The sequence below is a fragment of the Pan paniscus genome, chromosome 10 (assembly GCF_029289425.2).
Source record: "Pan paniscus chromosome 10, NHGRI_mPanPan1-v2.0_pri, whole genome shotgun sequence".
Classification (NCBI taxonomy): domain Eukaryota; kingdom Metazoa; phylum Chordata; class Mammalia; order Primates; family Hominidae; genus Pan; species Pan paniscus.
Genome location: NC_073259.2, coordinates 69,463,007 through 69,485,340, shown reverse-complemented (window position 1 = coordinate 69,485,340; position 22,334 = coordinate 69,463,007). Strand labels below are relative to the sequence as shown.

General features: G+C 42.4%; 1 protein-coding gene across 10 annotated transcripts in view; it reads left to right on the top strand.

Annotated features, from left to right (window-relative positions):
• The first annotated feature begins 5,003 nt into the window (after positions 1–5,003).
• BMAL2 (basic helix-loop-helix ARNT like 2) overlaps positions 5,004–22,334 on the top strand; it is a 93,794-nt gene continuing 76,463 nt past the window's right edge. For 3 of the 10 annotated variants that reach the window (XM_055095815.2, XM_034936135.3, XM_034936132.3), the window contains exon 1: positions 5,043–5,344. In XM_055095815.2, coding sequence (XP_054951790.1) covers positions 5,281–5,344 — 64 coding nt within the window. In that variant the 5' untranslated portion in view covers positions 5,043–5,280. Of the gene's footprint in view, positions 5,345–6,611; positions 10,904–22,334 lie in introns of those variants that run through there. The other 7 variants (XM_057299482.1, XM_034936133.3, XM_055095813.2 and 4 more) reach the window with 5 other exon arrangements.

Genomic DNA, 22,334 nt, shown 5'->3' with positions numbered 1-22,334 from the left:
GCAATGATTCTTACCTGAAGCCACTGCACCTAGATTGTGGTGTTGGATCTGCTGCCTACATCGGAACTGAAGGTTGGTCCATTAACATTTTTCACAGAACAGGATTGGGTCTCTGGACATCGTACAGGAAGATGGACATCATACAAACAGGCCTTGGTCTTTTTAGTGCTTTTTCTATTCCTCCCAGATCCTATTCATCAGAGTAGATAATCTATTGGTCCATCTCCTCTAGAGCTCATATCAGAAATAGGGACCCTGATCAACTTATTTCCTCCCAAGATCCAGCCAAGGGTGGGGTGGTCTAATTACTATTAGCTCAATTGCTTTGTCAAAATTGGGAAGATGATCTCTGACTAATGAAAATTAAACATTTCTCAGGTGAGATTGCTAACTACCATCAAGTTATCTGAATTACTTTACCTCTTTTCATGATCAAACTCCTAAACACAGGAAGACTTGTAAGTCTCTTCCAAAGGGAGAAACTCATGGTAGGAAAAGTAAACTGTCAATACTCAGCCTAATATCTTTTTTTTTTTTTTTTTGAGACGGAGTCTCACTCTGTCGCCCAGGCTGGAGTGCAATGGCGTGGTCTTGGCTCACTGCTACCTCCACCTCCCAGGTTTAAGCAATTCTGCCTTGGCCTCCCGACTAGCTGTGATTAGGTTCCTGCCACCGTGCCTGGCTAATTTTTGTATCTTTAGTAGAAACGGGGCTTCACCATGTTGGCCAGGCTGGTCTCAAACTCCTGACCTCAGTGATATGCTCGCTTGGCCTCCCAAAGTGCTGGGATTGCAGGCATGAGCCACCGCATCCAGCCTTTTTGTCTTCTTGGGTAAAAAAATCAGGAACAGAACTTGGAGAACCCTCTTGTATGATTCTATATAATACCGAGAGGACTGAGGAAGACTTGGGATACCATAACTGCTTTAAGAGTGTTTAAAAACTGTAAAAGTAAACATCAGTTGAGTTATTGATGCTTATACACACATACAAACACATAATCCCTAAGGGAAAAAGTGTAAGCAACTCCACATAAAAGTAGATGTGTGCACAACTATTCCCTCATTCTTGTCCTAAGTTTTGTCCTCCCTTGCAGTTTGCTCAGAATTTTAGTATATTGCTATTCCTGTCCCTAAGAAATACTGCTTCTCTCCCCGCTGCTTCCCCGGTGTACATGCCATACTGCAACAACCCAGGCTTAAGAAAATTGATTTTTGATAAGTTAAAGCAGTATTTCCTAGATTAGAGTACTCAGAGCAACTTTCAAAATCAGCTAGGAAGCACATTTGAAATAAAGACTTAGTGTGATTCACCCCAAACCTACTAAATCAGTCTGGGGGTGGGTCTAAAATTGTGCACATTCTCATGTACATTGAATTTTGGGAACCACTGAGCTAACAGAAAAAGAAACTAATACCTGCTCATTGGTTTTTGTGAGAATATATATATATAAAGTAACTGATGCACAGTAGGTAAAATACAGAAGTCAGTGCTTACAACAGTGCCTGGCACACAGCAGGTGCTCAATAAATACTTGTGAACCAGTTAATTAAATGACTATTTTTGTGGGTGGCCCTGCTTTCCACCTAAGGCCAATCTCAAAATGTTTTCACTTTTAATAAAAACATAAATACGACTCCAAAAGCATTGAGAAAATGAATGCAGCTTTTGCTGAAGTTATTTTCCAGGGAAATAATGTAAGAGGGTTTGCATTACACAATGAAGTTCCCTAAATACCGCTTTAAGATATCTCAAATTTCCTGGCTAGGTGCAGTGGCTCACGCCTGTAATCCCAGCACTTTGGGAGGCTAAGGCAGGCAGATCACATGAGGTCATGAGTTCGAGACCAGCCTGACCAACATGGTGAAACCCCGTCTCTACTAAAAATACAAAAAATGTAGCTGTGTGTGGTGGCACATGCCAGTAATCATAGCTACTCAGGAGGCTGAGGCATGAGAATCGCTTGAACCCAGGGAGGCAGAGTTGCAGTGAGCCGAAATCACACTACACTCCAGCCTGGGCGATAGAGCGAGACTCTATGTAAAAAAAAAAAAAAAAATTAAAAAAAGATAGCAAATTTCCTCTCCTTAAGGCAGCTGCACCACCTCCTTTACCACCCTCTCTGTCTCAGGAATGCTCTGTCCTCCAATTACCTCTCTGCTTTTCCTTCCCTTAGGCCACGCTCAAGCTCATCTTTCCTATACCAGAAGCCCACCATAGATCCCCTTCTCTCTCTAAACATATGGGAGAGTGTTGGCCTACTTGTTTCTCCAAACTGCACTCATCAATCTGCCCAGCAAATCCAAGCATCTTCCCCAGGATTCACCCTCCACAGGATGCTGGGGGCAGGGTAGGAAGAAAAGGTAGTTTTAAACATTAATAATTTATTTTCCCCAGTCACTTAGGAAATCAATAATGGGTAGTTGCTATTTATTTATTTATTTATTTGAGATGGAGTCTTGCTCTGTCACCCAGGCTGGAGTGCAGTGGCGTGATCTCAGCTCACTGCAACCTCCCCCTCCTGGGTTCAAGCAATTCTCCTGCCTCAGCCTCCCGAGTAGCTGGGATTACAGGTGCCCGCCACCACACCCGGCTAATTTTTTGTATATTTAGTAGAGACGGGGTTTCACTGTGTGAGCTAGGATGGTCTGCACATCCTGACCTCGTGATCCGCCTGCCGTGGCCTCCCAAAGTGCTGAGATTACAGGCGTGAGCCACCATGCCCGGCCTATGTAATTTTTTTTTTTGATTTACCATCTTTACCATTTTAAGTGTACAGTTCCCAATGGTAATAAATATATGTTCAGCCTTCTTTTCCCCCTTGTTGTTTTCCACCCCCTCTTCTCTCCCCTTCCTGGCTTCTGTGTTATTTATTGTTATGCATCATTGGAAATAGTATCTTCAATTTAATTACACTCTGAAGCAGGTGTGGTTTTTTGTTGTTTTGGGTTTGGGTTCTATCTTGTTGTTTTTGTTGTTGTTGTTGTTGTTGTTGTTGTTGTTGTTGTTCTTGGACCAAATACAATATCTAAGTGGCTTTAGGGACTCCTCTCTAATCTAAGTTATATTGTTACAATCCCAGCAGAATGCTAAAAGGACAGGAGTTTACAGCTTGTGAGGCCGTGGTTCCTAATTCCAGATGGACAAAGGAGTATTTGTTCCACCTTTAAAATATTTGTTCTTGCCTGAGTACTTAGCAATGAAAGAAAATTAATGAACAAAATAAGTGAAAGGCAAGCAATGATTCCTGGAGAGCAAGGCAGCTCCAGGGCTTTTGGCAGGGGAACCATGCTGACCAGAAGGAACTGTGTGCATTCTATTACACAAATTCTCTAGCATTCTATTATACAAATCATCCAATCACCTTTCTCACATTTTTTTTTCCAAGTTGAAAATATGAGAAAACCACTCACTGGAAATGAGAGATTACCTTCCTATCCATCTGGCAAGACATTATATGTCTCTCTGCCTTATCCTATGGGTTATATAGCTACTCTTTAAAAAACAAAAAAATCATGTCTTAGAAAGTAAAGCTCCAGAGCATAAAGAAAAAAAGAGAGCAAGCAGGCTTTAAACCTGAGCAGTAAGGGGAATACCTATTAAGCAATGAAAGGGTTGTGCCCCATGGAATGCTGTAGGTCGGCTTTGTTTGTGCATTATTACCCTTCCTGCTTTCGTATTTTAGATTCTGGATTCCCCTTCTCTTGCTTTCAGGCTTTGGTGGAAGTGAATCATCGTTTCTAAGAAACGGGGACTGCAATGATTCACAGGCAAGCTTACTGGACACCACAATAGGAACTCCTAAGAAGGAGACCTAACTTTTATGGTCTTGCTTCTACTATCTACTAGCTGAGTGATCCTGGCCAAAATACTCGACATCTCTGAACTTCTGTTTCTCTACTAAGACAGGAATTAAGAGAGAGGTTGTGAGGCTCACTGAGCCGATAAGGGGGAAAATGCATTGTAAGCAAGGCCATGTATAGAATAGTATTTACATTTTAACCCAGATCTTAAAGCCCAGGTCTAATTAATTCTACCTGTTACCCCTTGGTAAACCACCTCAAAATAGTGTACACTTGTCTGGAAAGCCAAGGTTTGATCACATTCGGGAAACCCTGTATGGAATTACTGTTTCTAGCTGCCAGGAGAAGTTGGTGTTGGTAGAATTTGGGGTGGAGTTCCAAGTCAAAGCTAGGAATGAGACGTTTCAAGACTGGTTTTGATTAGGGATGTGTCTTGGTGTGTGTTGAGGACAGCACGTCTCCCTTACCTCTAAAGTCCTAGCCCCTGCTTAAGCCTGCAACAGTTTTCTCCTGTCATGCCCACTTCTGCTTGGGAACACACTTCCAAACCCTCTGCCCAGACTCTCACAATGGTCCTAAGTACTGCCCTGAGGACACATAAGGTGCTGGTTAAGACGTTGGAATTGAGTCCTTGTAGGAAAGTTATTACCTTTAGGCTGGTTGCAAAGTTTGATTTGGTGTCTTCTCTACTGTGCCTTTCCTTTACTTACTTCTACTAGATTACCAAGGAATGGGTCTAGGGACCAGTGGGAGGGCAGCAAACCAGTGTATTCTAGACACGTGGCCATAGGATGTAGGGCTGTCAAGTGATGCCCAAAAGATCTTGTTTCTGGATTTACCCAACCGTTCCAGGAGGCAAAACGGCTTCCTCGGGACCCTCTCTCTGTCATCTACACTCTCGTCTCTGCAGCTAAGCCCTTCCTTAAGCAGAAAAGAGCAGGGTCTCTCGTCCAGCACCCTCCTCCCCAACCCAAGCCCCGTGCCCTCCGCTAACCCACCGTGCAATTATCTTCACTCATCCTTTACCTTTGCCCCGAGGGTCTAACAACTGCAATCTTCGGAATGCTGGGACAAAGCTTACTATGAGCATGGAAGCCTGTTTTCAATAGGGTGGTTGCTAGAAGGACTCAACTGGCCTTTTAGTGCTTTGCTGCTCGCGGGAGGGCTCGGCGGGGCGGTGTCCGCAGCGACTCCGCCCTTGGCCCGGGTCTCTTTCCCGCCGGGAAGCCCCGCGGCGCCCAGAGCGGCGGGCGGCTGGCTCCAGTCCGCATGCTCAGTAGCTGCGGCCGGCCGGGCTGCGGGGTGGCGTCCGCTGCGCGCCTACGGGCTGCGGTGGCGGCCGCCGCGGCACCCGGCAGGGCCCGCCAGTCCCCGCTTCCCCGCTCCAGAGCCGCCGCCTGGGCCGGGGCAGGGCGGGCCCGGGGCTCCTCCATGCTGCCAGCCGCGGGGCTGCGGAGCCGACCAAGTGGCTCCTGCGATGGCGGCGGAAGAGGAGGCTGCGGCGGGAGGTGAGGTTGCCGGTGGCGAGGCGACGGCCCCAGGTGGGCGCGCGGCGTCTGACGCGCTGGGGGCGTCCCCGCGACGCCAGGTCTGCCCCCGCTGCCCCGAGGGAAACGCCCGCGCCTGTCCTCTCGGGCCGGGCATCGCCTCCGAGGGGCGGTGGGACAAGGCCGCCCCGTGGGGCACAGGTGCGGCGCGGCGCCCGGCGCGTCCTCCCGGGGAGCGGGACGTGGGGAGGGGAGCTGGGGTCGCCGCCGGCGCTCAGGACGCGGTGTCTTGGTCCCGGGCCGGGCGCATTGGCGAAAGGGAGCCAGGGGGGGACCTTGCACCCGGCGCTGGGAGCATCCGCCTCCACCCACTGCTGGGCGCCCGCGTCGGCGTCGGCATGGCATGCACTGCTGCGGGGACTTCCTATATTTCTTCTTTCTTTTGTGTAAACCAGTTGTCAGCAGCCGTGGACGGAGCCTGGGTCCTGTGAACCCCTCCCCTCTGAGCTGATAATACTCGCGGCTTCCCGGCTTGAATCGCTGCCCCGCGGTGGAGCGCGCAGGTGGGCAGGTGCGCGTGGACGCGGGGCCACACTCCGGGATCGCAGCCCGCTCCGCGACAGCCCTCTCCATAAGCGACAGGCGGCTCGTGTCTTTCACCGCTGAAGCTTCAGGAAAGCCGTCAGTGGAGTTAGCTTGTTCGATTATGTATTTCTGAGGTATTTTTGTGAATGGTTTTGGAAGTTTGCGGTGCTTTTTCCTTCTCGCTAGTATTCACTGGCAGTATTCTGTAGTTCCTTACAACGGGGCCTTTGGGACCACTGCTCACAATTACGGAATGAATACAAAATAGCTGTTGTTTAAGACAAATGAGAGGCAGGAAAACAGAAATAACTGAAGGAAGACTGGCAGAGAAGTTCAGGGAAGCAGTTAATTCTCCCCTTTCCTTTTGGAATAAGATGATAGAGTTTTAGATTCTTCTCTGAAATAAGGCAATGAGAGGAGGTGGCTTTCGAAATTCTAATATAATTGTGGGAATTTACATCATGGGGCGATTTCAGAAATTCGATCATTTGAATATTCGTAGTCTTAGGTAAACCCTTTGTTGAAAATAGAAGATGGCACGTGTGGTGTTTATAAGCTCTGACACCCTTTCTGCTCCGTCTTGTGACTGAGCTCTGCCCTTTACTGTCTGTGTCACCCAGGTTATTTGAAATCTCTTAGTCTAAGTTCCCCCATCTGTAAAATGGAGATAACTATGCAGTCTGCCTTATAGGATTGTTAGGAGTAAATGAGATATGAGATATGAATGCAAATAAAATGCTTAGCCCAATACTTAGGAAATAGTAAGTGCTTCATAAAACATTAACTTAATGTAGTTATTAATTTACAACTTCAATTTGCTTTGTGAAATTGGTGAGTGCTGTCTGGTCCATTAAGAAAGTGTTGTCCCTTGTGAGTTAAAATTGGCCAAACTGAAAGAAAGAAAGTGAAAATGCACCTACTAATTCAAAGAAAATGCACCTACTAATTCCCCAGATAAGTCTTACGAACTTACAACAAGCTTTTAGATAAAGTTTAATGCTATTTATCTAACTATTTTAGATTAATAGTTTATTGCTCTTTGCATACCAAATGTAAAGCTGGGAATAATAAAAATTAAATTTTCTTAATTAAGGGTAGCAATGTTTCTGTGCGGGCTGGGAGAGCCCGCAGGTATGAGTACCTAAGATGTCACAGACATTTCACAGGGGTGCTTCTGTTAGTCTTACAACAGCCTTGTGAGGTAGGTAGTATCTCCATTTCACAGATGAGAAAACTGAGGGTGGCTCACAGTTATACAGCCAGGACATGACAGAACTAGAGTTAAAATCCATGGCTGTCGCCCATACTCCTTTCTTTTCTTTCCCATCTAACTTGGTGGTGCTAATGAGCAAGTGTGCACACTTCCAGACACCTGCTTATCTAAAGAGTAGTAAAAAATAGAACGCTGAACGAAAGCTCTAGGAGGAAAAAATGTATATATATTTTTACTATTTCTCCCTATTCCCAGAGGGAAAACAAAAACAGTCCTCTGGGCCAGTTGGTGGCCATCTACAAAACTAGCCCTAAGGTTTTTCTTTTGTTGTTGTTGTTGTTGTTTTAACAGTGTAAACCAAACTATGGGTTTCCCCACCCCATCAGTTTTAGATGGTAAACACCGAAATTGAGCATGCTGCCAAGTGACTGGGTGTCCTCCTAATAAATGATTCCAGAATCCTTGGGGTAGGAAGAGGGCAGTCTTGGGGAGCAGCACATTTCCAAGACTGACTGCCAGAGATGGTCTGGGGTTGAGGCCTCTGTGGGGCAGCTTTCTCACCTTCCGTTTTCTTACCAGCTCATGTTTTCACCTGTGATAATGCAAGATCCAATTCTTTTACGTGTAGTTCTGCAATTAACAGTGGTTTAAATTCACTTTGTGAGTCAGAAATCAAACATCATGTCCCAATCAATTTTGCCTAAGCTCCTGTTACTGGCATGGATCCTTGGGCAAAATTTCAGCCAGAAATGCCTTATTCAAGATAAACCAGGATGGGCTAATTACTTTTCACATATTTAAGGGGGAGGAAAATAGAGAAGGAAAGAGAGAAAGAGTGAGAAGAGGGAGAAGGCAAGAGGGGAGGTGTGAAGGAAAGAGAGGAGGAGAGGGGAAAGGAGGAGGAAGGAGAGAGTGAAGGAAGGAGAAGGGGAGGAGGGGAGGGACTGCCACTCCATCAACGTTTGACTCCAGGAAAAACAAAAACTAACATTTAAAATATATAGGGAAAGCCAAAATATCAGTAGGAGAATACAGTGATTTCAGTTTACTTTGTCCTTGTGAAATGACTCCCTAGTTCTAAAAAGCATGATGTTCTGTGCTGTGAACATTGAGGTAGCATCCTTTTGAAATCTCCCTTTGTGTCATGTTCAGGAAATCATAAATGAGCAAATAACAGTTCATTCTGGTAGCCCTAGTTTCAGTTGTCTCACTTAATTGAAGACCTCCACTTCTCTGCATTGACAACTGAGTTACTCGGGTGCTTGGGGTCTGGGTCATTAGTCAGCATCATCATGGTCATAAGCATTATCAGGGACCTCAGAGTGTGCCATGTGCCCTACAGGAGGCAAGGGCACCTGAGACATCCGCCTGTTCTGTGAGACAGTGATTTCCTGCCCTGGTTTTTGCAAGGTTACTACCTGTAGTGGCTCCCCTGGTTCTCAGCATCCCAGCCCTTTGTAGCCCCCGCCTTGCCCAGTGCCTCACCCCTTCCCAGTGGCAGGAGCCAGTGGGAACTAAGAGCCTTCAGTGTAAGCCCTTATTGGAGCTAGGACTGCAGGTAAGATATGTTCTCTGTAGTAGCGTGTAGTATTTCTAGATATTTGCTGATAATTTATGCAATACTTAGCTATGTATACCCTGCCGCACCCTGTTTCCTTCTCTTACTCAGGTGCTGTCACACTTACTGGTCCCTGACACATACTGTTTACGTTGTATCACACTAGGCTATAATATCCCATTTACCCACCCAATTTTTTAACTTAAAATATTTTTAAACCTGGCTGGGCGCGGTGGCTCACGCCTGTAATCCCAGCACTTTGGGAGGCTATGGCAGGTGGATCACCTGAGGTCAGGAGTTTGAGACCAGCCTGGCCAACATGGTGAAACCCTGTCTCTACTAAAAAATACAAAAATTAGTCCGGCGTTGGTGGTGCGTGCCTGTAATCCCAGCTCAGGAGGCTGAGGTGGGAGAATCACTTGAACCTGGGAGGCAGAGGTTGTAGTGAGTCGAGATCATTCCACTGCACTCCAGCCTGGGTGACAGAGCGAGACTGTCTCAAAAAAAAAAAAAAAAAAGAGTATTTTAAACTTCTTTTAAACTTCTTAAAATCAGTTCAGTTATACAGTGTTAACATTCTCACCTGAAAATACTTAAATGGTTGGCATGATAGGAAATTTGACATTTATGTAGCTAAATTATTTGTATTTCATTTCTCTAGTCTTTAATCTTATGGTTTAAATCTCTAGATGGTACCATTACAGCGAGATTAAAAACAAAGAAGTCTAAAGGAAAAGGAAATGTAAAGAGAATCATTCTTCCACTCTATGCTTTGCATTAAAGGATATTTAGAATTGAAGGTTAAGACTATTGTGATAAAACAATAACTTCCAAGACATTCAAAATGTTTTACTTACAACATTTCATACATTTTTAAGTAGATTAGAAATATACTTTATCATATTTTCCAAGCATATCACAGGGAAAGTAGAGAATCATCTACTACCCTTCTTGACCAAAGTGCCTCCACCTTTGCCCCTCTGATATGTCCTATACTCAATTATGTGAAGGAACCTGCCTTTCCCCAACATAATGTACACTTTCCCACCTCCAGGCCTTTCCTCAGGCTGTTGGCTGTTCCTGGAGTATCCCTGCCCTCCCTCTAGATGGGCCTGGAGAATCTTAACCAATCAAGCTTGAAGGCTGAGCGCAGATGTCACTTTTTTTGTATGTGTGGAGGAGGAGAACTGGTGTGGGAAAATCAGTATAAGCTTTGGAACTAGGCCACTGGGCTTGTGATTTCTGGTTTCATTACTTGTCAGCTTTGTAAACTTGGTCAAATTTTAAAACTTCTCTGAGCCCCAATTTCCTTATCTGTAGAATAGGGGTAAAAATACCTAACTTGGAAGGTTGTTTTGGGAATTAAATGAGATAATGATTACAAACTGTTTAATGAACTCTGACCTTCAACAAATGATTTTCCCCTTTTCCTCATGCAACCTTCCCAGAATCTCCTCGTCACCCAAATTGAAATTATTCTCCCCTCCTATTTTCACACTGTAGTTTTTTTGTGTGTCTATGATAACACTTGTGCCTGTCTGCCACAAGTTATTTGGTTTCTTAGCTCCACCCTTAAGTTGCACATTGCCAGGAGGCCAGAATTGGTTCTTACTCAGCTTTATAATCTCCAATTTCTTGCACCTATTAAGTGCTTAATAAAGGCTTGCAGATTTTGAATGAAGAATAGTTTGCTTAAGGTGTGGAAAGGGTTAGTTCATTCTTAAAGGATCCATTAAATATGCACTATTTACTAGGCAAACAGAGAAGCAGAAGTGGATAAAGCAGGAGAAGGGGTTAAAGAGCTTACAAAATCTGTTAGGCTGGGTGAGAAATGCAGCCAAAATATTTGTAATATAAGGTAGGAACATGGTACAATATATGGGCTAACTGTTAGGAGTTAGCCTCCTCCCCCACAGTTGGGAGAAATTATATCTAGTTCATGAAAGAGGGACCACAGAAGGCTTTCAGAGAAGGGGTTAATTTTAGTATCGATGGAAAGACAACTCTTGGAGAGGCAGCCAAAAAAAAAAAAAGGTTTGGGAGGGGGTCTTCCAGGGAACAGAGTAGGCATGGAAATGGAAAATCACCAGTGACATGCACAGAAGAACTGATGTTAGTATCCTTTGGCTTTGGATAGGAAAACTGAAAAGGAAAGAACTGGCCTACTGAAAAGTTTCATCATTTTCTATTGGGCTTCCCCTCCAAGGTCTGTGATGAGGCATGGACAGTGAACACGGGCAGCCTGTCTTACACATAGGTGAGTTTCCTGCTCTACAAAAGGAAAGATACATGCATCTTCTTTTTGGTTCCTGGCAGGCAACAGAACTTTTAAGTCACCTTGAAAGGCAAATTATGGCATATTTCTGATCAGTAAGAAAGCCAGAAAGCTCACTGATTCCTGGTTCCTGCCAGATGGTTGTCTCTTAGGTCTTAGTCTTCACTCCAAGTTATCTGGGCCCCTTCTCTCTTTCATCCTCTTTTCTTTCCTGAAAAGGGAACTACTACTATCTTTTTTTTAACTTTTATTTTAAGTTCAAGGGTACATGTGCAGGTTTGTTATATGGGTAAACTCGTGTCACAGGGGTTTGTTGTACAGGTTATTTCATCATCCAAGTATTAAGCCTAGTACCCATTAGTTATTTTTTCTGATCCTCTCCCTCCTCCAACCTTCCACCTTCCAATAGGCCTCAGTGTGTGTTGGTTCCCTCTGTATGTCCATGTTTTCTCATCATTTACCTCCCACTTATAAGTGAGAACATGTGGTATTTGGTTTTCTGGTCCTGTGTTAGTTTGCTAAGGATAATGGCCTCCAGTTCCATTGATGTTCCTGCAGAGGACATGATCTCATTCTTTTTTATGGCTACATAATATTCCATGGTGTATATTTACCACATTTTCTTTTTCTAGTCTACCATTTATGGGAACCTAGGTTGATTCCATGTCTTTGCTGTTGTGAATAGTGCTGCAATGAAATATGCATGCATCTTTATAATAGAACAATTTATATTCCTTTGGATATATACACAGTAATCGGATTGCTGAATTGAATAGTAGTTCTGTTTTTGGCTCTTTGAGGAATTGCCACACTGCTTTCCACAATGGTTGAACTAATTTACACTGCCACCAACAGTGTATTAGCATTCCCTTTTCTTTGCAGTCTCACCAGTATCTGTTACTTTTTGACCTTTTTTTTTTTTTTTGAGACGGAGTCTCGCTCTGTCACCCAGGCTGGAGTGCAGTGGTGCGATCTCGGCTCACTGCAAGCTCCGCCTCCCGGGTTCATGCCATTCTCCTGCCTCAGCCTCCCCAGCAGCTGGAACTACAGGTGCACGCCGCCATAATAGCCATTCTGACTGGTATGAGGTGGTAATCTGATTGTGGTTTTGATTTGCACTTCTCTAATAATCAGTGATGTTGAGCTTTTTTTTAAAATATGCTTGTTGGCCACATGTATGTCTTTTGAAAAGTGTCTCTTCATGTCCTTTGCCCACGTTTTAATGGAGTTGTTTGTTTTTTCCTTGTAAATTTAAGTTTCTGATAGATGCTGGATATTAGATCTTTGTCAGATGCATAATTTGCAAAAAGTTTTCTCCCATTCTGTAGGTTGTCTGTTCACTCTGTTGATAGTTTCCTTTGCTGCGTAGAAGCTCTTTGGTTTAATTAGATCCCATTTGTCAATTTTTCCTTTTGGCACAATTGCTTTTGGTGTCTTGCATAATGAAATCTTTGCCTGTTCCTATGTCCAGAATGGTATTTCCTAGGCTGTCTTTTGGGTTTTTATGGTTTTGGATTTTACATTTAAGTCTTTAATCCATCTTGAGTTGGCTTTTGTATATGGCATAAGGAAGGGGTTCAGTTTCAGTCTTTTGCATATTGCTAGCCAGTTATCCCAGCACCATTTATTGAATAGGGAGGGAGTCCTTTCCTGGTTGCTTGTTTTTGTCAGCTTTGTCGAAGATCACATGGTTGTAGGTGTGTGGCCTTGTTTCTGAGCTCTCTATTCTGTTCCAATAGTCTATATGTCTGTTTTTGTACCCCTCCCATGCTTTTTGGTTACTGTTGCTTTGTAGTATAGTTTGAAGTTAGGCAATGGTGATACTTCCATCTTTGTTCTTTTTGCTTAGGATTGCCTTGGCTATTCGGGCTTTTTTTTTGGTTCCATATGCATTTTAAAGTAGTTTCTTCTGGTTCCGTGAAGAATGTCATTGGTAGTTTTATAGGAATAGTATTGAAACTACAAACTGCTTTGGGTAGTAGATAGTCCATTTTAACAATATTGATTCTTCCTATCCATGAGCATGGAATGTTTTTCCATTTTCTGTGTCATCTCTGATTTCTTTGAGCAGTGTTTTGTCATTCTCATTGTAGAGATTTTTCCCCTCCCTGTTAACTGTATTCCTATGTATTTTATTCTTTTTGTGGTGGTTAAGAATGGGACTGCATGCCTGATTTGGCTCTCAGCTTGACTGTTGTTTATGTATCGGAATGCTAGTGATTTTTGCACATTGATTTTGTATCCTGAGACTTTGCTGAAATTATGCATCGGCTTAAGGTGCTTTTGGCCCGAGACTATAGGGTTTTCTAGATACAGAATCATGTCATCTGCAAAAAGGGATAGTTTGACTTCCTTTCTTCTTACTTGGATGCCCTTATTTCTTCCTCTTGACTGATTGCTCTGGCGAGGACTTCTAATACTATGTTGAATAAGAGTGGTAAGAGAGGACATCCTTGTCTTGTGCCAGTTTTCAAGGGGAATGCTGCCAGCTTTTGCTCATTCAGTATGATGGTATTATGTTGGCTGTGGGTTTGTTGTAGATGGCTCTTATTATTTTGAGGTATGTTCCTTTAATACCTATTTTGTTGAGGGTTTTTAACATCAAAAGGTGTTGAATTTTATCAAAAACCTTTTCTGCATCTGTTGAGATAATCACGTGGTTTTTGTCTCTAGTTCTGTTTATACAATGAATCATATTTATTGATTTGCATATGTTGAACCAAACTTGCTCCCCACGGATAAAGCCTATTTGATCATGGTAGATAAGCTTTTTGACGTGCTGCTGGATTTGGTTAGCGCAGCTACTTATCTCTTTAAATATACTTCACATTCTTCTGAAAAGCATAAGTACTATTTCATTTATTTCCGTGACAGCCTATTGGGAAGCAGGTATCTGCACTTTCCACATTTATTCAGCATAATGACCTATGTTGTTCTACCATCCCCATCACTCTGTGCCCTTGATGCGGGTATGTGCTCCAGATACGCTCGCAGAAAAGAACCTGGAGCACTTACAGACTTTCCCTGTGCAGTTCCATGGGACAAAGCTGAAGACCCTCAGCCTTGACTTCCAATACAAACACTTAATGAAGGTTTTTAAACAATAAGAAATCCGGTGCCCTGTGTCTGAACATACTCCTAATATGAAAAGAGCACTCATGGAAACAGCTAAGTGTGGTGACATCAGGAGATGTCTTGTTTGTTTGTTTTGTTTTTATTTATTTTTTTATTTTTGAGACAGAATCTCACTCTGTCGCCCAGGCCAAAGTGCAGTGGTGTGATCTCGGCTCACTGCAACCTCCACCTCCTGGGTTCAAGCAATTCTCATGCCTCAGCCTCCCGAATATCTGGGACCACAGGTGTGCACCACCACAGCCAGCTAATTTTGTATTTTTTTAGTAGAGACGTGGTTTCATCATGATGGTCAGGCTGGTCTCGAACTCCAAGCCTCAAGTGATCTGCCCACCTTGGCCTCCCAAAGTACTGGGATTACAGGCATGAGCCACTGCACCCAGCCAGTTGTTCTTATTTTAATTCAGTTACAATGCAGAGGAACTCTGGCTTAGAAGTTACTTGTAAACAGAAACTCTATATATCAAAATACATTGTCTCTTATTTAGAAGCAGAGAATATATTATTGTGCCAATAGAGTACTTAAGCTATAAGTGTATTTTATAGAAATGCAGATTTTAAGAGATAGATCAGTATACATCTGATCTGTAGATTGAATCTATACCATCCATACAGTAGATGGGATTGAAATTGATTGAATACTTGACAGAGGGCATTATCAATAGATGTTAAAAGGAATAGAAGATTATCCAGACTAATAATTGTTTTGTTAAAGATCTAGAGAAAAGTTTTGATGAAACAGTGAACACAGTTTCCAGCTCTATCTTCTTTCCTTGAACACGTACCAGCTCCCTGGTTGGGGAATTAAATTTTCTCTTTGAGTTTACATGGCACCCAAAGATAGGCTGTGCTTACACTACCATGGAAACAAACAATATTGCATTGTAGGTAGGCCATCTCTTCTATAACAAGTCACCGAGGCAACCACTCTGACCTAGAAAAGAGAGACTAAATCCAATTCTCCATGCATCATGGTGCTAGTGGCTTCTTTAGGACAATTCTCCTTTTCTTTAGTTTTCAACTTGAAATGCTAGCACTTTTGGCTTATCACTTCCTTTCAACAATAATCATAGCTACCTCTGGGGTATGTGGTCATAAGCAAAACAGCCTGATCTTAGAGGGATGTTCAATTCGCACCTCAAAGTTTAGAAGGCATCCAGAGCAAATTATTTAGCAAAAGGTTTAGAAATAATTTTCTTTCGCTGTTTCTCTAGGAAGCACATGGAAGCAAATTTAGATTGTGATCATCATTGTTTGTAGGGCATGTTATGCCGAGATCGTATTAAAGCCATAAATATCACTTTGGGTTTTATTGCTTTTAAAGTCTATATTGTGTTTAAACACTGTATTTAACATCTATACTGTATTTGTAAAACTTTAACATTTGCTTGTTGCAGTGTCCTGCTTCCTTTTTTAAAAAAAGGCTCTTTCCTTTTTTCTAGAATAATCGCCATTCAGTGAAAAGATATACAGATGTATTTATGAACACTGATGCATTTTTTCCCCAAAGTTAAACGGAAGGTGTCTCATCTTGTTGCTACTTGAGTTGTCGGGAATCATGTATCTTTTATAGGCTTTGTGTAGAATTTGGCATATCCAACATGCCTGACTAGTGTGAATCATGATAATGGCCTACATTGTGTCTACTATTTGCTCATAACCTGCAGGAATTATATTTTGTTGAGCTGTATTTCCCAGTATATAACAATGATCTCGGTGTAGACCATCCAAATCTAAATACGTTTTTGTGCCTTTGGAAAAACCTGCTGATGTTGAAAATGTTAAACCCTGCATTCTTCTTTTGTATCAGTCAGGCCTAGAACAAGTTAGGGGACTTTTCTGTGTTGATATAGAAGTGAAATTCTGATGAACTGTGGTTTCTTGCTTTTGCCCATCCCTGGATTAGGTATAATGCCTATGAAATGCTGGCCTTTTCTGGAATGGTCATAGTCAGGGAAGCATTCTTCAGTGCTTATATCACTCTGATTACATTCTGCATCACAAATGAGTGGTTTCCCTTGACTCCAGTTTCCTTATAGTCATCATGAGTGTTTCTCCTCCCTCTTTGCCCTGTTTCAAAAGCTCAGCTTCTATAATTCTCTTTTTGGTTCTGTTAAATAGTTAAAATTCTTAATCTTTATTGAGTATTTACTATGTGCTAGGTGTTCTAAATGCTTTGTATGGTATAATTCATTAGATCCCCAGCAACTTATGAGGTAGGTACTATTGTTAATCCATGTTTCAGATGAGGAAACTGAGGCATAGAGAATTTAAGTACATTGCCTAAGATTAAGGCGGCAGAACTAGGGCTTGAACCCAGGCAGAGTGGCCTTCAGAGCTTTTAACTTTGCCCTAGATTGCATTCCTTTAGTGTCTGCAAGGCATTTGGATGTGGTTCCATTTCTATGGAGTGCTGATGTCTAAAACTGATCTTCTGGGAGGGAGTGTGGAATACTGGCCTACTTTGACTTTGAGAGCATCTGAGGTCTTTCACCTAATGATTGTGTGATGTTTGGCATGTGTATTAGTCAAGGTTCAACCAGAAGAGCAGAACCAATAGGAGATATATATTAAGAGATTAATTGCAAGGGATTGGTTTATGCAACTGTGGGGCTGGTTAGGCAAGACTGAAACCCACAGAGCAGGTTGTCAGTAAAGGCAGGCTGAACTCCAGCACAGACGGACCCTGCTGTTCACAGGTGGAGTTTCTTTTTCCTCAAGGAAGACTCCGCTCTGCTTTTAAGACTGTTCAACTGATTAAATCAGGCCTACCCAGATTATCTAGGATAATCTCTCTCACTTGAGGTCAACTGATCATGGGCTTTAATCACATCTACAAAATACGTTCACAACAACACCTAGACAACTGTTTGACACAATAACTGAGGATTGTAGTGTAGCCAAGATGACATAGCAAAGTTGCTTTATTTCTCTGAGCCTTGGTTTTCTCACATGCTAAATGGGGATAGTAAACACCATAGACCTGTGAGGATTGTATAAAATATGTAAAGCATATGGTGCCTGGCGTGTCAGGAATCAGTAAAAGATGATATTATTTGCAGCAGTGGTGGGGATGTCAGCAGCTGCAGCTGTGGTCCCACCTACAGTAGTGACGTCGTCCTCATTTTCATCACTCTCTTGGTCATTCCTGTTCATGGCAGTGGATGGCTTCCTAACTAGTATTTCTGCCTCAAACTCTTTTAATTCATCCCCATTTTTTTCTCAAGGCTATCATGAAAAGCTTAAAAGTATAGCCCACTACTCTCCAGCTTTGAAAAATGTCTTTTTGAAATCCAGGTACAATATGTTTATAGATTTCCTCAATTGGTGCAAACTGCAACTGCTTCCTCCTAAAAATGCCCCCTGCTCACTTGCTAAAAGGTAGTGCTGGGGAGGGCTGCATTCTGCAGTGGCATTGAAATTCATTCTAGGTGTCTTTCGTTCCTTTTCAGTTTCTGCAGTAATTGAGGATGGGACATGCATGAGAACTGTTTTAAGTTCTGTTTTTTTTCTTTTCTTTTATTTAAACTGAGATGTAAAACACAGCTGGGCATATTATTTCACCACTCTGAGCCTAAGTTTTCTCAGCTTTAAGATGAGTAAATTGGACAGGATAATGTCTTTTTTTATTATTGTTTATTTTATTGAGACAGGGTTCACTCTTGCCCAGGCTGGAGTACAATAGTATGATCACGGTTCACTGCAGCCTCCATGCCTTGGGCTCAAGTGATTCTCCTGCATCATCCTCTGCCTCTGGAGTGGCTGGTGTCACAGACGCATGCCACCATGCCCAGCTAATTTTTGTACTTTTTTTTTTTTTGTAGAAATGGGATTTTGTCATGTTGCCCAGGCAGGTCTCCAACTCCTGGGCTCAAGCTATCTGCCCATCTGGGCTTTCCAAAAGTGCTGGGATTACAGGCATGACCCACCACACCTGGCTGATAATTTGTTTTGTTCTTTTTCCCCTCTATTAATCTTTTATTGCAAAGTAAGAAAACCAGGTATGTTTTTAGGATTTTCTCCAAATGTTTTTTAGTAATTTTTATCTTTAAGAGCAAGACTAGTTTATTTTTCCATATTGAAGCAAATATTTAAAAGGGAATAATTATAGTTGAATCAAATAATAGATTAAAAAATTAGCCAAAAAACCTTTCACTTTTCTGTTCCATCAGACGAGAGACAATGTGTGAACAAATGAATGAACTTGGGAACCATTTTAGTCTACTGGACTTGATAACTGTTTTTGTCCTTATTCTTAACTGCTTGTCCGAATCCAACTCATACTAATTTCCCTCCCATGTTTCTGATCTTTCTGTCTTATAAACTTTGATTTACCTTCTTACTTATTCCCACTTTATCTTATCTCCTGAATGTGATGATTAAATCTTTGTTTTATTTGTTTTTTTGTTTGTTTTGAGGCGGAGTCTCACTCTGTCACCCAGGCTGGAGTGCAGTGGCACAATCTCAGCTCACTGCAACCTCTGCCTCCCAGGTTCAAGCGATTCTCCTGTGTCAGCCTCCTGAGTAGCTGGGACTACAGGTGCGCATGCCACCGTGCCCGGCTAATTTTTGTATTTTTAGTAGAGATGGGGTTTCACCATGTTGGCCAGGCTGGTCTCGAACTCCTGACCTCAGGTGGTCCACCCACCTTGGCCTCCCAAAGTGCTAGGATTACAGGCGTGAGCCACCATGCCCGGCCTAAACCTTTGTTTTTAAAGTGTTACTCCCACCCTTTGCCATGATTCTCACTTTTCCTATGTGGCTGTTGTCCACCAATGCTGGAGAAGGCATTCTTTTCCCATAGTCTGCTGTCAGACCATGGCTCCCAGTTGATGTCACAGTTTTTGAAGATATACTTTAAGACTCTTAAAATTCAAAACCATAGGTGTGTAGTTGAGATGGTTCGGATGTTTGCCCCCTCCAAACCTCATGTTGAAGTTTGATCTCCAGTATTGAAGGTGGGGCCTAATGGGAGGTATTTGGGTCATGGGGTGGATCCTTCATGAATAGGTTAACGTCCTTCCTTGAGGGTAAATGAGTTCTCACTCTAATTGTTAAAGCTGGTTGCTAAAAAGAGCCTGGTGCACCCTGCCCTCTTGCTTTCACTCTCCCCATGTGATCTCTGCACACTCTGGCTCCCCTTTACCTTCCACCTTGAGTGGATGCAGCCTGAGGCCCTCACCAGAAGCAGATGTCCCATCTTGAACTTTCCCACTATTAGAATCATGAGCCAAATAAACCCTTTTTATTGATAAATTACCTAGTCTCAGATATTCTGTTATAGCAACACTAGGTGGACTAAGTGTAGCTTAGTGCAGTAGTCAAGTACGAGATAAACCCAACATCTTTGGCATTGAATGTCACACAGGGAAGTGATATGGCTATTTTATGTACATCGAAACTTCAAGATTACATGCTGCATTTTCTTCACTAATATGCATAAATGATCTTATTTCTCAATAATTTTGGCCTTCTCCTTCATTTGCCCATACCACCAGAGGCATTCAAAGCCTTTGATTAATACCTGGTAGAACTCCAGGATACACAGGAGTATCTGTTAGATTTTTGAGTTCCATGAAGGATTAGTCTCTTTTGCCACCATCATATCTCCAGCCCTCAGCTCAGCATCTTGTTCACAGTAGGTTCTTGAGGAATATTTACTAATTGATCTGCAGGACATTGTAGGACCACAGCTGACAAGTACCACTCACCAGGTGGCCATCCATATAGGGGAATAGGCTAGCTTTTTTTTAAAAAAAAATCCTTTCAACGAGGTTGTACTGCAAACTGGAAAACTGGTTTGAATATATTCTAAGGTTAAAACATAAACATTATTCTTCTGATGTTCACACCCATGCAGTTGGTTTGTGTTTTATCCTGAGTGCCATGCCCTTAGGATCAGCTAGGAAGAACCAACCTTAATATGTACTATGCAGGAGATCTAGGACACCTGCCGATTTTAAGGCAACCTTTAGTACACAGTCCAGTATGAGCAATGCAAGCAAATCCACATCTTACCTTAAACATGCTCTAAAATATATGTACTGTTGCATTGAGCAATCCTGGGAGATTCCCTGGCCCATCCTTACTGGTCTGACAGACATGTCATAATCAGGTAACCAGATCCCCTGTGGCTCATTTTAAATGGTGAGGCTAGCACAGCATAATCCCTGGGGCTCTCTGACACCTTGGCATTGTTTACAGTTTTACTCCCAGACTATTTACCCCAATCCAGATTAGTTCAGTTTTCCCACCTGCTAAGTGATTGCCTGAGTCCATTCTAACCATTCATATCTCTTCCCTCATGTCAACCTTTTACTTTCCCCTATAACTCTGCCTTGGGCTCTCACTTTGCCTATGTTGAATATGGCTATAGTGAATAAATTACCTGCTGTTCTCTCTTTGGCTTTTTTGTTCAACATGATAGCTTGGTTTGAAGATAGTGATGTTCTTGTGGTCACTTTTGCACATGGCATGCTTTGGGGAGGCTTAGGGAGGAGATAGATATAATCTGAATCCAGAAATATATTGATAGGGTAGTAGCAAAATTGATAGGGTGATACCAAAGAAGATTAAACTTAACAGAAAAAAAGGTAACATTTTTTTTTTTAATCTTAATTGACAACATAACAAAGCAGTGCAGATGTGGCTTAACTTACCTAAAGCCACCTTTTAGACTTCAAAAACCACTCCTCACTTTAAGATTATATGACTTTTCACCTATATATATATTTTTCTTATACTTTTATGGTTTTATTTCTTTACATTTAGCTCATTCATCCATCACAAATTCATGACAGTAAATAGGAAGAAATAGAGATTTAACTTTTTCTGAATAGTTATAGAATTGACTTAATACAAATTATTGCATAATCCATCATTTCCTCAATTATTGAGTGTGGGCAGTGTGTCTGGGATTGTGTTAAGCTAGGAATAAGAACACATGGTTCCTGCCCTCAAGGAGCTGTGCCTGGTGAGGGAAACCAATTAGTAAAAAGAGAATTAAGTGAAGCATGATGAGCTCAATGATGGCATCCATTACAAAGTGCTGCTATATAATGTCTGAGGGGCCCCAGTAGGGTGGGAGATTTTGACGTTGGGGAACAGTGGGTAGAGAGGGCTTCTTGTAGGAGATAACATCTGACTTTGTTTTGACAGATGAGTATAAACTGAGTAAACCTGCTTTGAGAACAGGGAATTCCAGGCGAGGAGAAGCAGAGTCATGGGGGAACCTGAGATGATTGGGCAGCATCATGCAGTGCACTGAGGCCATTGCCTGGGTTACGAGTGAGAGTAGCATGGGATGAGGCTGATGGGGATGCCTCGTATTTCATATTTCATGTCATCTTAAACTCAGTGGGGCCCACAGTTGGGTTTAAAGCAATAGAACAAAATAACCAAACCTGTTGTACAATAATTAAATTGTTGATAGTTTGCATATTGAATATTCTCAAGCATACTACTTTTAATTCACAGCAGTGATCACAATTTTGAATCATGTGCTTGTCTCATTATTGATGGTTTCATATTGGCTTCAGAAGAGGAAGGAAAAATTTATATTTCACTAATTATATGAGGAGTTCTGTGTGGAAATCTGAATTACCTGGCATTATAGTTCTGATTTAATCTTGCTCCACAGCAGTTCTGCCCCTTAATTTGTCTCAGACCTCAGTCAGCTTTAATATTTACACCCTTCAGTCTGACCATTTATATGAGGATGGAAAGGCACACTAGTGTCTGTTTGGATCTTATGCCTGGCCATAAGCTCACTATACTCAACTCAGGCAAGTAATTAATGTACTACTGAATATCTGCCCAACATAAGTTCAGAGATTCCAAAATCCTTCAATATTTATCTCAGTGTTTTCTTATAAACACTCTATGAGGTAAGTCTGGTCTTTATTCTAACTTCTATATTACAGATGAGGAAATGACCACAGAGAGGGTAAATGTTGCCTAAAGTCACACACAGTAAGTTAGGGGAACAGCTGGACAAAAATGCTCTTGCTGTGCCTGCTGCTGCCTTCTTGCCATTCAGTCCATGGTCAGCAGAGGTGGCGAGCTCCTCATGTCGGGTGTGGGACAGTGTTTTCACTGTGGCAGGGGCTTGCACCTGAGCTTGAGCTAGGCCTCCTGACCAGTGGATATTTTATGAAGTTCACACAGTTAGGAAGTTCTTCCTTTAGAAAAGTCCTCAGAAATTGGTATAGGTTGTCAAAGTCTATTTAGTCACCCCTGTGAAAAAGCAGGTGACTTTAGCAGACTATGAGGCTGTTCCTTG